This window comes from Rhinichthys klamathensis, unplaced genomic scaffold (genome assembly GCF_029890125.1).
Source record: "Rhinichthys klamathensis goyatoka isolate OS25496 unplaced genomic scaffold, OSU_Roscu_1.1 h1tg000475l_1, whole genome shotgun sequence".
NCBI classification, from domain to species: domain Eukaryota; kingdom Metazoa; phylum Chordata; class Actinopteri; order Cypriniformes; family Leuciscidae; genus Rhinichthys; species Rhinichthys klamathensis.
In genome coordinates, this window is record NW_026606963.1 from 261,896 (window position 1) to 278,526 (window position 16,631).

General features: G+C 39.3%; 1 protein-coding gene across 1 annotated transcript in view; it reads right to left on the reverse strand.

Moving 5' to 3' along the window:
• Positions 1–11,579: 11,579 nt before the first annotated feature.
• adad1 (adenosine deaminase domain containing 1 (testis-specific)) overlaps positions 11,580–16,631 on the reverse strand; it is a 29,245-nt gene continuing 24,193 nt past the window's right edge. The window contains exons 10-11 of the mRNA XM_056237032.1: positions 14,772–14,904; positions 11,580–12,008 (exon numbers count right to left, since the gene is read on the reverse strand). Coding sequence (XP_056093007.1) covers positions 11,895–12,008; positions 14,772–14,904 — 247 coding nt within the window. The 3' untranslated portion in view covers positions 11,580–11,894. The remainder of the gene's footprint in view (positions 12,009–14,771; positions 14,905–16,631) is intronic.

The window sequence follows — 16,631 nt, forward strand, 5'->3', positions numbered from 1 at the left end:
TCGGCACAACACCGGCCACTGAAAACGCAGGATCGCCTCGCAACTTTAATCTTGATCTTGGATATGACAGTATAATGCTGTCTGAGGATCGCAAGCATCTTGTTGATTTTTTCATATTTACAAGATCTGACAGATAGGATGGTGCCAGACGAGTCAAAGCCTTAAAAACTAGCAACAACATTTTAAATTCAACTCTATAACACACTGGCAACCAATTAAGAGACAATAAAGGGCACCTATTATGGCATTTAAAATGTTCCTAATGTTGTTTTGGGTGTCTCCAACAACAGTTTTACATGCATGCAATGACAAAAAAAAACAATTTTGTTGTCTTATAATATGCATTTATTTTTACCGGATTTGCTCACCGACTCCCAAATGATTCGTTCAACGACTCATTTTTCCAAACCCCTCCTTTGCGTGACGCTAATCTGCGGTGATTGGTCAGATGACCCAATCAGTTATTGTTTGCGTTAGCCCAACGCATAAACATATTGATAAAGCACTGCAGTACTACAATACGCTCTATTCTTTATGACAACTCCAATAACAACGACATACATTTCACATATTTAAAAAATAAAATTGACATTGGAGACCTAGAAGCTGCGCTGAGCGTAACTTACACAACACACACAAATATTTATTGATGAGCATGCTACAAAACACATAAAAGCAACAATTATTAATAACCACAGCACAAGGTTCGGCCTATACTTGTGTGGTATAGTTGTATATATGAACTGTAGACACTACAAATGCTCGTCCCTGGGCAGTGAAAAAAGGTCGCTTTTGATTTGCACTTCAGAACACAGTGTCTTGTTGTCGACATGATGTTTTCAAGTTTACCCTGGTGTCTGCACGCGCAATGAGTGGGCGTATCTTATTAAAAAAACTTGTCAAGTTCACGTCATCTAGATAGAGAGAAAGCATCGTTCGTCTATCGATTCATATCAGCGACTCAGAGTCGACTCTTACTTTTGAGAGACAATAACTTTGTATACGGCGAACTTTCATATTTAAAACTTTGCAGGATGTTTTCATTCACTTAGATCTATGTTACACTAGCCTGGGAAAACCCAGACAACTTCCGGCATTTTAGATTTGCTCTGAAAGTTAGTCTGGCAAAGAGCTCATTCAAGCCCATTTCCAATCCGCCGAAATCGAGGCACCAATCAGAAGCGTTGGGGCGGGCTTTACACGATGACGACAGCGCTGGGATTTTGAAGCAGATTTTGTAGCCTACATTACAAAGATGGATGCCGCCGTCGAACATCACTCGTTCCAATCAGCTATCGCATCTGTTTTAAGCCATTTGAACGTTTCCTTTTAGTTAAAAACCGAGCAAAGAACAACACTCGGAGATGTGTCTCCGCCGCTCTGCATACGTCATCTCCTTCATCGCTCTGATTGAGTTTAGGTCTATCCGCGACGTCCGTTGGTGACGCCCCTCTGGAAATGATTTGTCTATGACGCTTTGCCAGACCATAACTTTGCCAGACCATAACTCAAAATTCCATAATAGGTGCCCTTTAATATCAGAGTAATGTGTTCTCGTCTACGAACCCCAGTTAAAAACCTAGCTGCGGCATTTTGGACCATTTGTAGCCTGTGTGACAGTTTTAAGATCGTTAAAAGATAAAAAAAGATTTAACTTTGGACAGAAGTTTAAGATGGAAAAAAACAAGACTTTACTACAGAGTTTATATGTTGGTCAAACTTGAGAGATGAATCAAAAAGAACTCCCAAATTTTTCACAGTGGGTTTGATATAAGAGTTTAAATAATCATAATTAGTATCCGGGTTTGCTTTTCCCACAGAGGGCCCGAAAACAATTCCTTCAGTCTTACTCTCATTTAAGTGCAAGAAATTCAAGGACATCCAAGCTCGTACATCAGTTAAACAGGCAAGCAAAGTTTCTATGTCATTATGTTTCAGAGGGAGATAGATTTGGGTGTCATCTGCATAAAAATGAAAAGACACTCCAAGCTTCCTAAAAATTGAGCCCAGAGGTAGCATGTATAGTGAAAATAAAATGGGAGCCAGAATAGACCCTTGAGGAACACCACAGGTAACTCGTGCTACAGATGATACAGCACGACCAATTCACACTGAAAAGGTTCTATTACTAAGATAAGATCGGAACCAGCTACGGGCAGTTCCTTGAATACACACACACACTTTTCAAGACGTGATAAGAGAATGTCATGATCAACTGTAATCAAATGCAGCACCCAAATCTAATAGCACCAAGATTGCTGAATTCCCAGAGCCAACAAATAATAAAATATCATTTAAAACTCTTAAAAGTGCTGACTCAGTACTAGATTTTTTCCTAAATCCAGATTTTTCTAGAATCATGTTTGTTTCCAGGAAGCTCTGCAATTTGCACAGATACAGCATTCTCTAAGATATTTGCAATGAAAGGTAAATTTGAAATTGGCCTAAAATGTGATGGGATAGTTGCATCCAGACCTGGCTTTTTCAACAAAGGTTTCACCATAGCATGTTTGCAAAAGGATGGAACAATCCCAGAAAGAATGCTCTTATTTATAATTGCTAGAATCCAATCCCCAACACAATCAAGTACCAATTTAATAAATTGGGGCGGAACAATATCACATGCAGAGGTGGTATTCTTCAGCTTAGCAACTGAATCCATTAAACCCCGCAATGTGATCGGCTCAAATGAATTTAAAAGCTTAGTAGGAATTAAAAGATCAACAGGGTCATCAGTAAAGGATTGTTGGACTATCTAATTGCATCTATTTTATCCGTAAAAAATATCAAAAAGTCACACACAGACAGTTGAGGACTCCGCTAAACAAATTTTCCCATTTGGATTAAAAACAGAGTTTAAGATATTAAATAAAGCCCTGGGACTCTTTGTGCTTTTGCAAATTATCTCAGAGAAATAGTGAGATTTTGCAGCTCTCACTGCTTTTTGGTCTGTAATTAAAGATTCCCGTAGAATGTCATAGGATACTTGGAGTTTATCCTATACAAATAAATGTGAATTGAATTTATTTGGACAAGTGCAGCGCATGACCTGTTTACATAAAGGCTCTAGCGTTGTGCATCCTCATATTATATAATGCAGACTGTAATTGCATTATATAATTATATCCTGTTTTTACTGGATTATATCCTGTTTTTATATCCTGTTTACATTATATCCTGTTTTTACTTTTGAAATACGTTTGCTGTAGCTCTTTGAGATTTGTTCGCAAATGAAAAGTGCATTATAAATAAAATATATTATTATTATTACTGTACTATCAAGTTTATCCTGAATTAACTTTTTGGTCGATAAATGTAAGAATAAAAAGGTCACTTCACACCACAATCATCAATTGATGCGTTTCCCATCGCTGTTCGACACTTTTCCCCTCAAAAGCTGAAACACTGTTCATGCAACGCACAGTTTCTCTGTGACTGTTTAAGGCACATAAATATGAGGCACGTGATTGGCTGTCGGCTGCATCTAGTCATAAAACTCTAACACTGCATCATTCTAACACTGCATCATTCACTAAACAGGTGTGTGTGTTTCCAGTTACTGGTGTCAGACATCCAAGATTTTCTAAATTGGTTTCATTTTGACCTGCTTAGGACATTTTAAGCTCAGAATACAATGGGGGTGGAGGGGGGACATCATGGAAAAATTGATTCCTTCATAATTATTATTGTGGACCCTGACAGGCCACAAATCCTCCCACTCTTTACAAAATGTCTGTAAAGATCTAGGCCTAGTAGATATTTGGAGGGAGCTGCACCCAAAAGACAGATGATGCGTCCCAATTCGCCAAATTATACTCTGCCCTAAAAGTATGTACTCTTTTTGTGAAGAAAAAAGTACACACTTTGAGTGTGTAGCAGAAGAGTAGGCAAGCTTTGGGACATACTACTTCGTCATATTTAACGGACAGATCTGTCGCGTGCATCCTGTCACCGTAAACTGCCCTGTCAATCATCCTGTCACCGTAAACTGCCCTGTCAATCATCCTGTCACCGTAAACTGCCCTGTCAATCATCCTGTCACCGTAAACTGGCCTGTCAATCATCCTGTCACCGTAAACTGCCCTGTCAATCATCCTGTCACCGTAAACTGCCCTGTCAATCATCCTGTTACCGTAAACTGCCCTGTCAATCATCCTGTCACCGTAAACTGCCCTGTCGATCATCCTGTTACCGTAAACTGCCCTGTCGATCATCCTTTCACCGTAAACTGCCCTGTCAATCATCTCGTCACCGTAAACTGCCCTGTCAATCATCCTGTCACCGTAAACTGCCCTGTCAATCATCCTGTCACCGTAAACTGCCCTGTCAATCATCCTGTCACCGTAAACGGCCCTGTCAATCATCTCGTCACAGTAAACTGCCCTGTCAATTATCCTGTCACCGTAAACTGCCCTGTCAATCATCCTGTCACCGTAAACTGCCCTGTCAATCATCTCGTCACCGTAAACTGCCCTGTCAATCATCCTGTCACCGTAAACTGCCCTGTCAATCATCCTGTCACCGTAAACTGCCCTGTCAATCTTCCTGTCACCGTAAACTGCCCTGTCAATCATCCTGTCACAGTAAACTGGCCTGTCAATCATCCTGTCACCGTAAACTGTCCTGTCAATCATCCTGTCACCGTAAACTGCCCTGTCAATCATCCTGTTACCGTAAACTGCCCTGTCAATCATCCTGTCACCGTAAACTGCCCTGCCAATCATCCTGTCACAGTAAACTGGCCTGTCAATCATCCTGTCACCGTAAACTGCCCTGTCAATCATCCTGTCACCGTAAACTGCCCTGTCAATTATCCTGTCACCGTAAACTGCCCTGTCAATCATCCTGTCACCGTAAACTGCCCTGTCAATCATCCTGTCACTGTAAACTGCCCTGTCAATCATCCTGTCACCGTAAACTGCCCTGTCAATCATCCTGTCACCGTAAACTGCCCTGTCAATCATCCTGTCACCGTAAACTGCCCTGTCAATCATCCTGTCACTGTAAACTGCCCTGTCAATCATCCTGTCACCGTAAACTGCCCTGTCAATCATCCTGTCACCGTAAACTGCCCTGTCAATTATCCTGTCACCGTAAACTGCCCTGTCAATCATCCTGTCACCGTAAACTGCCCTGTCAATCATCTCGTCACAGTTAAAATCCTCCATTCAATCTAATTTAATTTCCTACCGTTTCGGAGAGAAATGTTGTCGCACGTTCATCTGCCAGTCGTGGGTCTTTCATGCTGAGACTCTCCTGTGTGTTTGCAATTTGAATGTAATGATGCATTTAACAGTTATGGCTAAACGTATCTTTACAAAAGTTCACAATGCTGCTGCAGATACAATATAATGTGGACAACATTGAATAAATACATTTCCATCAGGTTAGATACTGATAATCAATCACTCAAACCCCTTTATCTAAACCTCTACATAACCGCCGGACTCGCGCGTCCTCCATGTCTGTAGTTTTTAAACACTTTTCACTCGTGTTCATAGTTCTAATCGAATCCTCGTCCAGCGCGCGATGGGTTGTGAGCAATATCAGCCGTTAGAGTGCGCATCGATCTGCACTTCGGGTTCTGACCGGATATAGTGGACCATCCGGGTCTCTTTGGATACTCATTTCAACATACTACGATTTGGGACGTACTAATTCTATTTTCAAATACTATTTAGGACAGATAGTATGCGAATTGGGACACAGCAAGAAATTATACATTTTATTCTCACTCTCATAATTCTTATTCCAGGTTGGATTATTTCTTTACACCGTCTGTGTATTCACCAAGTGAAATCTTGCCATATTGGCCCTATTGTTTTGTCCGACCATAGTCCTGTTTACTTAGACCTTGATGTTAATTTGTCCATTCCTAAATCCAATTATTGGAAGTTTAACGTTTCACATTTAAATAATGATGATTTTTGCATGTTCCTTAAGCAAAAAATAGCTCATTACTGGCAGGACAACCAAAACTCTCCTGTTTCTTTAGTGACAAAATGGGATCCTGCTAAAGCGGTTCTTCGGGGCCACATTATCTCCTATGCTTCTTTAGTGAGTAAAGTCAAGACCCCAAAAAGGAAAGAATCAGAGGCCGAATTAAACTTAGAAAACCAACACAAACAAATACCAAATCAGACGAATTGGATTCAGTCGAACAGAGCCAGAGCCAAGTTAAATTTAGACCATACAGAGCATATTAAGAAATTACTATTTTTTAGTAAGCAATAATATTACGAATTCGGAAATAAACCCAGTCATTTACTTGCATGTCAACTAAAAAAGTTACAAGACAGAGGTATAAAGGCAATCAGGACCCCAGAGGGCCCCGTATCTTTTGATCCCCAGATAATTAATGATACTTTTTCTGATTTTTATAGGACTTTATATAAAGCTGAGGGTGAAGGAGGATTTACCAGATTATTTGCGTAAGATTTTTCTTCCTGTTGTTTCTGAAATTAACGGACCTTCACTAAGGAGGATATTTAAAAGCTAATAAAGCTCCAGTCCCAGACGGGTTTACACTCGAATTTTACAAGCAATTCTGTCCGGATATCAGCCCAATCTTAATGCCTGCAATATTAATAATCTTGTCGAGTTAAATTCAATTCCTGATTCTTGGTCCTCTGCCGTTATAAGTCTTAAATAAATAAATAAATAAATAAATAAATAAAAGAGAGACAAAGACCCTTTGGATTGCTCCTCTTACCGCCAGATTAGTTTATTGAACGTAGATTACAGAATTGTGGCTAAAGCAATGGCTCAGCGCCGTGAATCCGTCATTCACTCTGTCGTCTCGCCGGACCAGCCCGGATTTGTAAAATCTAGATATGGCTCTGATAACATTCGTAGATTACTGAATATTCTAGATCATTTACATGTGACCAAAAACCCCACTTTAATTGTGTCGCTTAATGCCGAAAAGGCATTCGACAGGGTTGAGTGGCCTTTTCTTTTCGCTGTATTCGAGACAGTGGCGTAACTTTGTTTTAAAAAGTGGTTGGGACGTGTGTAGGTGCGTGTGTGTGTGTGTGTGTGAGTGGGCGTGCGTGTGTTGGGTGCTAATAAAATGCTAAATCAGATATATGTACAATAACATTACGATGTAAATAGTACATTGGGTTTAATTTGTCGTTTAATGAGATTTAATATGTTGTCAGTGCAGAGACATTTCACGTGAATAAATACATAGATCGACGCTTTTATGTGTGTATGTTATTGGTCCAATGGTAGAACTTTTGCCACGCATCTCAGAGGTTCTGGGTTCTACTCGTACGTTTCGTTTTTTTTTCTCAGTAAAACCGAATATGTTCATCAGTGGTTGTGTGCATTTTGTTTTGTGATTTATTTATTTGCATTGGTACATCCGTGCCGCGAGATGTTTTAAAAAGTGGTGGGGACAATGTCAACCCTGGCAAAAGGTGGTGGGGACATGTCCCACCCGCAAATTACACATATAGAGAAGATAAATCTAGAACACAATTTTATTAACTTGATTAAACTGTTATACTCCCCCAGCCTATGTCGATGGTTAATACGAACCGGCTAATGTCTAGTAGACATTAACGTCAAGGCTGTCCTCTCACCGCTCTTATTTTCTTTGGTGATCGAACCTCTGGCTGCAGCCATGAGGGCAAATACAAGCATACTGGGTATTGGCTCAGATGAACATCGCATTTCACTTCATGCCGACGATGTGTTATTATATTTTAAATCCCCTGAGACTTCGGTTGATGCAATTCTTTCTATTATCGGAGAATATAGCACATTTTCAGTTAATAAATCTCACATTAAATAAATCTCAGGCCTTGTACTTGTATGCTCCCCCTGAAGCTGGTTTGGGTTCCCCGTTTCATCTAATTCCCTCTGGTTTTCAATATCTGGGAATAAACGTTACACCCAATTTGTGTCATTTATTTTAAAGCTAATTACACACCATTAATTACCAAAATTAGTCAGGACTTGTCCGACTGGCCAAATCTCCCCATTTCATTTCTGGGCAAGATTAAAATAATAAGGATGAACATTAATCTTGCCCAGAAATGAAATGGGGAGATTAATGTAATAAGGAAGAACATTAATAAAAAAATTATTTAAACTTCTTCAAACTTTCTGGTCAAAACTTTCACAAGCCAACTTAAAGTTTGTCTCGACAAACGTTTTAATCTAGTTACATTAATCTCCCCATTTCATTTCTGGGCAAGATTAATGTAATAAGGATGAAGCCCTGCTATTTCACTGTTGCTTTCTTTAAAAAGTTCAATTCCATCATATCAAAATTCACCTGGAATAAAAAAAAGCCTAGACTCAAATTCTCTACTTTTCTGAAACCCAGGGAACGAGGACGGGTCTCACTCCCTAACTTTTAGTTATATTTTTGGTTTGCCCAGATGAAAAATATGATATATGGTTAATTCTTAATAGAATGGATGGGTGGGTAGGAATTGAGTCTTTCGAGATATTTCCCAAACCTGTTATGGTCTTTACCATTAATTTACAGTGTACATAAAATTGAATCAGTGTCCAATATTTATACGGTATCAAACACTCTCATGGCATGGATTTTTTTTTTTAAGTATCTGAATATTACAAATATTTTATATTTAAAATCTCCTATTTCGCTCAATCCTGACCTACCCCCTGCTATTCAGAACATTGATCTTCAGTCAAGGCCAGTCTGAAATCATTTCAATTGTTAAAACAGCAATTTAATCTACCCAATAATGATTTCTACAAATTATTGCAACTATGACATTTTCTAGAATCACTTCTTAAGGACGATAGAATGTGCTTTGATCTTTCTGACATAGTATAAAAAACAGAAATCTTCCTTTTGGGGGAAGTTGAAGAATACAATTGTTTTTTCTATGTTATCTAATGTCGGGCCTTCCTCCTTTGACCCTCTGAAACTGATATGGGAGAAAGACTTTGAAACAACTTTCAGTGATGAGGCGTGGGTATCGGTCTGCTCCGGTGTAATATCGAATCAAGAGCAAAACTTTAAATTCATTTACAGGACTTATTTATTTAACACCGGTTCATCTCCATAAGATTTTTTCTAATGTTCCCCAATTTTGTTTCAAGTGTAAGTCTAATATTGGCACGGTGATGCATATGTTCTGGAGCTGTGACATGATCAAGGTGTACTGGAAAAAAATACATTAAATTCAGTGGTGGACAGTAACGAAGTAAATGTAATTCGTTACTGTACTTAAGTAGCTTTTTTACGTATCTGTACTTTACTCAAGTATTTAAATTTTGGGAGACTTTTACTTTAACTCCACTACATTTCAAAGTCAAATATCGTACTTTTTACTGAACTACATTTTCAAAATCAGTCGTTCCTTTTTATTTATGAGTGGATAAAAACGTAACTGGTCAAACGAGCCACCAATCACAGTACAGCACGTGCGCTTTGTTTTGAACTTGTCTTGGCGGTATCTACTAAGCGCGAACCAGAGCCGTTAAATATGAGAGTTGTGAACATAGATGGTTGTGAACTTGTGACAGTGATCTCACGGCCGCGCGGTCACGTTATTCGTGTAGCTCTCAATAGTTCCAAACAAATCGCGTTGACAATGATTTTAAGCGGGACAGAGAGCAGCAGCTATTATTCCAGCAATTATCGGTAAGTATTGACGCATAATGTACATTGCTTACGTTGCCACTAAAATGACTTGCATATAATAGCTTTTTTTTCTGGGGAGTAGCCTAGCAGAAACACTGCATTAATACGTGTTTGTGTTTAATTTGAGGGAAATTGGCTGCTCCCATAACCAGGGCTGCCAACTCTCACGCGTTCAGCGTGAGACTCACGCAATTGAGCCAATTCTCACGCTCTCACGCCACACCCCCGATTTCTCACGCTGAAGTGTCAACCCGGTCGGTCAAATGCCTGAAAGATAAGTTTATCTATAGGTCAACCAGTTGAGCCATTCGTGATCGACCAGTTTTACCGCAAATTAGTTAAAATATCCTGTAATCTAGAGCGAGCGTGCATGCGAGACAGATGTGTTAAACTCCTAGCGGCGCGCTCCTAACCTCGCACGACGGCAGAGAGGTAAGCGAGCGAAAGAGCTTGCGTGTCTTTCGCAACACAACAACCATTCATTAATAGATCGGTGTGCCAAGAGTGACATTAGTCTTCACTTAGACTGAGTTAAGCAAGAGTCTTGTGACAAATTATAATAGGACATTATAGCCATAAAAAAATCAAAGTACTTGGATACTTAAGTACATTTGAAGGCAAATACTTTTGTACTTTTACTCAAGTGAATGTTTAAAGGCAGCACTTCTACTTTTACTTGAGTAATATTTTACCTTGAGTATCTTTACTTTTACTCAAGTACATGGTATGTGTACTTCGTCCACCACTGATTAAATTGTTCAGAGGATAATTGCTAAATCTTTTGCTCTATCCCCGAGTATCTATCTCCTGAATTGTAAAGCTGAATTACCATGATCTGGAATGTGTTTTACATCTTTGGAACCTACTTAACGAGAAAATGTACACTTCTGTACCTCATGTCCCTTCTGTTAATATGTGTATGAATCAAATTCCTATTTTCCATCCTTTAGAAAAACTAACTTGTGACTTACGGCGGAGGTCTAATGATTTCCGCCGTATTTGTAGCCTGACTTCGTCATACTCATATATTCTAGTCAGTATGAGAGTCTGATCCTGCTCCATAGGGTTTGATTATGAGGCGTGTCTTAACCGAACCAGGAAAAAAAAAACTCTGCACTCAATTGGATAGACCTACAACCAATCAGAGCAACGCAGTAAGTGACGTATGTTGAGCGACGCATAGTTGTCAACAGAACTCAACTGCACGCACGCTGGAAGAAGTAGTAAAATAATGAGTGTTGATCTTTTACTTGGTCCTCCATGAGTGCGACCAAAGGAGAAACCACAACGACCACAGGGCTTTCATTGCGTTCCCTCTTCTTAGGGACCATCGGAGCCAGCTGATAAAATAAACTTTTGCCGAATCCCGTAGGAAGGACGGCAAACACATCTTTCCGATCGACAAATGCCTTGATAGCAGTTCTCTGTTCATCTTTTAAAATGAATGCGCTGTCGATTTCTTTTACATCTCAATTCTCAATACATCTCAGTTCTCCAGCTGCAGTGATCTCTGAGGGAAACCAGTTCAACCCAAGCGCTCTTTGATGACGTGATGATTACGTAACTGCAGATCATCTGTCCATCATCGTATAAAGCCCGCCCTGGCAATTTGATTGGCCCGACGATTTCTGAACCGATCATAATTACTCCTCAATGGATCGAGTCCAGACCGAACTTCCCGACCAAAAAAATGTTGTGGGCATAGTTCGGCCTGGCATCCAGGCTACCGTATTTGGTCTCCTCTTAGGGTTTTCTTGAGAATGTAAGTTGAATGGCTCTGGTTGTTTTTAGTTGTTTTTTTTGCTATTACCCTTCACCCGATCCTTAAACTACCAGTTGATGGATGATTGTATATGCCGCCATGAGACACCTGTACCACGGTTTTGATATTGTAAAACTATAAAAACAATTCTTTAATAAAAAAATACAGCACTATTCAGTCAGCAAATAAATGTCCAAACAATTTTTTATTTTCATTTACCTTGGAAACAAACAGAACATCCCCTTTTGTTACAATTTGACACTATTATCTGTCTTGAACTGTTTTATGTATTTTCTTTGCACTTGTGTAAATAAACTTCAAATCCAGTATGTTTCCCCAGTCCAATAACATATGTGCATCTGTTGTCTGTAAGTGCCTCTTGCTGCATCGTTATACAACAAATTTGAACAAAACCAAACATGCAAACCACAAAGTCAGTCAGCAAGCAATTTAAACATATTTATACGTGATATTGCAGTTATGGCATCTGTAGGTGGGTTCTCACAGAGAGAAATGGTCGCTGATCGGCGGTTTCTCCACCCACTGGCCGTAGCCCTTCCTTTCCAGGTAAGACTTCAACACACTCTTTGCTTCCTGGTACGGCTTTGCCATCATCTTGACGTTCAATAAAGAACGAGATGATCAATATTAAAGCAGCAGCCATTAAGAAGAGTTATTTTTAAAGCTGGACAACTAATAAAAGTGACTTGATATTTTGTCAGTAATTGCATGCAAAAAAAAAAAGAATAAAAAAGAAATAAAATAAAAAAATCGGCAGAGTGGTTTCCAGGGTGTTGCTAGGGTGTTCTGGGTTCCCATTTGGTTATAGTCGTTTTGTGCTGGCTTTATCTTAATGTAGGACTGCACGATTAATCCAAATATGTCACAATACCAAAATTATGACTTTGATACGATACTCGACTAGAATATATTGACACCAATACTACAGCAAAAACCTAAAACAACAGGAAAAGTAAATGGGTGGACGTTATGATCAAAATCTTATTTCACGACATAAGTAATTTTATTTAACAATATCTCAAAATAGTTATTTTTGTTATTTTATTTTGACTTGGGCTCTAAAAATAAGAACAAAGATGCAAATTATAAACATTAGGAGAAATTCAGTATAAGAAAGAGTAGTTTAAACCTTTCTTACACTGTATTTCTCTTAATGTTGGTAAGAAATACTACACTGTTCATGGCTTACCACGCTTAAATCTTTGTTACAAGCACGTCCCGTTTATTCATGTTTCTTTATTGCTGTAAAGTGTCAATAACTTAAAGCAGTGCTGCACTACGCGGATATTAAAGGAGAACTCCGGCGCAAAATGAACCTTTGGTCTAATTACACATTGTTACCTAGTCAACCGTTATCTGAGATTTGTTTTCATGATTATCGAATGTAAATAGTTTTATCTCTAAAAACAGTTTAGCCTATAAAGCTAGTATAACGGTAGTATATTGGGCATAGTGTAATGACAAATAAAAATCGCTTGTTAATACCACTAACAAGGCTGAAAATAGCCCCACACTAACACGGCAGCATAATGAGGGTCCCTACCTTCAAAACCGAAGCATTGAGAACTTTGTCAGTGTCCAGACAGTTTAATAAGAAGATATTTTAAACATACAGTCAACTTCGCGTATACAGGCAGAAGCCATCTTTGAAAAACAGTCTCTACCAGTCGATCTACGAACGCCGATCCAAGCCTGCTGTTCGCGCTCACCTTATCACAACTTATAGCTCGTTCACATCTCACCAGCGCACTTGGATCGGCGTTCGTAGATCGACTGGTAGAGACTGTTTTTCAAAGATGGCTTCTGCCTGTATACGCGAAGTTGACTGTATGTTTAAAATATCTTCTTATTAAACTGTCTGGACACTGACAAAGTTCTCAATGCTTCGGTTTGAAGGTAGGGACCCTCATTATGCTACCGTGTTAGTGTGGGGCTATTTTCAGCCTTGTTAGTGGTATTAACAAGTGATTTTTATTTGTCATTACACTATGCCCAATAGGGGTGGGAGAAAAAAAATCGATCCATCGATGCATCGCGATTCTCTCTCCAACGATTCTGGATCGATTCTGAGAATTCCAGAATCGATTCTGAGCTTAGTTTTTAACCAGATGTGCGATGACGTTTAGTTTGGTTTAGAAACACCCGTATTCTGCTTGATTCCAATTCCTCACACACATACACCACTCGAACCTTCCGTAAAATAATCTTTCATAATCGCTCGGAAAGGTTGAAGCGAATTACAAGGACATTCACAGGCTTCATTGCACAGGATACGCTGTGAGAGACGCGCGCTTTCTTTGATGTTACACTTGAAGTGTGCTGTCTCGCCCTTCGGTATTTTCCTTACAAATGCTCTACGAAGTCATCATTTATGTGGTTTGGAATGCAGTGGACTTATATATTTAAAATATGAACCTCACTAACAGAAGGCTGCTTTCAATTTCAAATGCTGACGCGCGCTTTGTTTGTGAGACTGCTCGCGCATGTGGCTGTGCGACTCCGTGTAGTGGTTTAATGTACTTGTGCAAAATTAACGTAAACACAGCCAGTTATGTCTTAAGGGATTAAACGGACAGGACACACCGCATAACTTCTTTTATTTCAAAAGAGATGCGTGAGTGAATACAGCTTAATAGATCTCCCGCAGTCTATGATGTCATAGTAAAAAACAACGGTAAAGATGAAGAAAAATGACTCACAGTTCTTGAATGGAAAACGTTCAGATAATCTATAGGCTACTGAAAGCTCTTTTTGTTTATTATTTGTTATATTAGTTTAAATATCTTAACATACAACTGTTTTAATAAAAAAATATTAATTTGTAATTATTTTTAAAAAAGTACTTAATTACTTATGTAAACTAATGAATTAATAGGGGGGGGGGAGGTAGATAAAGAATCGTTCTGGAATCGGATCGTGACTCCCAGAATCGGAATCGCATCGGATCGTGAGGTGACCAAAGATTCCCACCCCTAATGCCCAATATACTAGCGTTATACTAGCTTTATAGGCTAAACTGTTTTTAGAGATAAAACTATTTACATTCGATAATCATGAAAACAAATCTCAGATAACGGTTGACTAGGTAACAATGTGTAATTAGACCAAAGGTTCATTTTGCGCCGGAGTTCTCCTTTAACATACCAGCGTAAATCATGGTTTGTTTCCTCACATTGGATAAAACCTATGGTATTTAAGACCAATTCAATAAATTAGGCCCTAGGAACTTAAAAAAATAAAAATAAATAACACATGCAATAAAATCATAAAAACTGCAATTAGATTCCCCCCCCAAATCATGCAGTGCTAGGCTAATTCAGTGCTATAGCTGAATGTAAATAAGAAAGAGTGCAGTACCTTGGCCTCCCTGTACGTGACAGCGGTGAGCAGCTCCTCTCTCTGGGCTTCTTTAGCTACCAAATTAAATCGACTCAGCATCGCTGCCTTGCAAAGACGGCTGGCCAAGGCTGGACTGCTCTTAAACGGAGAGCTGGAACAAACACACAGATATTAATTTTATTTTTATTAGCGCTATGTGATGAGAATCTTTAGGCAACTCACGATTCCATCCGATTCTGATTCCGGGACTTAAAGGGTTAGTTCACCCCAAAAATGTAAACTCTTGTCAGTAATTACTCTCCCTCATGTTGTTAAACCCCGTAAGACTTTCGTTCATCTTCGGGACACAAATTAAGATATTTTAGATTAAATCTGAAAGCTGGATCACTCCTCCATAGGCTTCTTAAGGGATCAAAACTGGCCGGCCCAAAAGTTATGAAAGACATCGTTAAAATAGTCCGAGTGACGACAGCGGCTCAACCTTAAGTTTATCAAGCGATGAGAATACTTTTTGTGTGCAAAAACGAACAAAAATAACGACTTAATTCAACTATTCCTTTCCTTCTCTGTACGGCCGTGATATTTCACGTAGTGAAACTACGCAAAGCTTCTAGGTTGTACGTCACGGATCACACACATGACCAGCGTCGGCCAATAATGAGCCTGCGTGTGACGTACAACACAGAAACTATGCGCAATATCACTACGTGAAATATCACGGCCCACGGAGAAGGAAAGGAATAGCGGACTCTCCTGCTTCACTCCACCTCTCCTTCCCCGCTTCCTCGTCTGAGATTTCCGCTGGTAATCACGGCCCAGCCCACGTTGTCACGGTATCAACTCTCTGCAGTTATCCAAGTTCGGTGCTGGATAATCCATATTTCGAAGAAGCAGCAGGTCGTCCCGGTTGTACCACAGAATTTCGACCCCATAGCTCCCAGATAACGCCCAGAGCAGCAGCAGCATCAGCTCGCACTTCCTCATCATGAAAAGTGTACTTTACAAGCTTTGATCTCACTATAATAATGATGTCCAGAAAGGGCAAACATTCATAGAAACCGTGATATTACTAATTTAGACACTTGCACTCGGGAACACCTAAATAACTAGATAAACTTAACACGCAGCGAGACGCTCTCCACCTGTCGCCATTACAGCGTCAGCGCAATCATGTCCACGTTTTCATTTCATATTTTGGCATGATAAATATGTCAAATATCGATCAAGAATCGATCTTTTTTCCCTATGTATTTCTGCAAACATTGAACGAAATCTGATTGACGTTTGTCTTATTAGTAGTCTTCTCCACTAGATGTATCCTCTTATTTACCTAGCGCGTTGTTACAGCGGGATCCTGTCCTTCATGCAGTGTTTAACATGGCATGTTTATCATTTGCACGCGTTTTCAATCCTTGCCAATTTAAGCATTCAAGCGACAGAACTCCCGTGTGCTGTGTGGAAAGTTTTGTGCGTGCACACACCAGAAGCACACATAGCTGCACATCTCAGACAGCGTGCAAATAATAAAATGAATTCTCTTTCACGTCTCCTTGTGCTTAAATGGACATATCTGAAAATGCCCGCCTTCGTGAGTATCCAAAGTATACAGTTCGGTTATGGCCTAAAGTGAACAATAGAGAGAGAACGCATTTGCTTTGTAGTTTAATTATTTGTTCATTTTTTATTAATGACTGTTTACTTGTTTATTAATTATTTTTTTTTATATATATATTAGTAGTTTTAGCTCTGCTATTGAAATTGGAATTGAGAATTGTTAAATTTCACTGGTATCTTAAATTTTGGGTGGCATAACCTTATTTATTATACAATACAAGGATAAATGGGTGAAAAACAACAAAAACAAGAACTATTTTATGA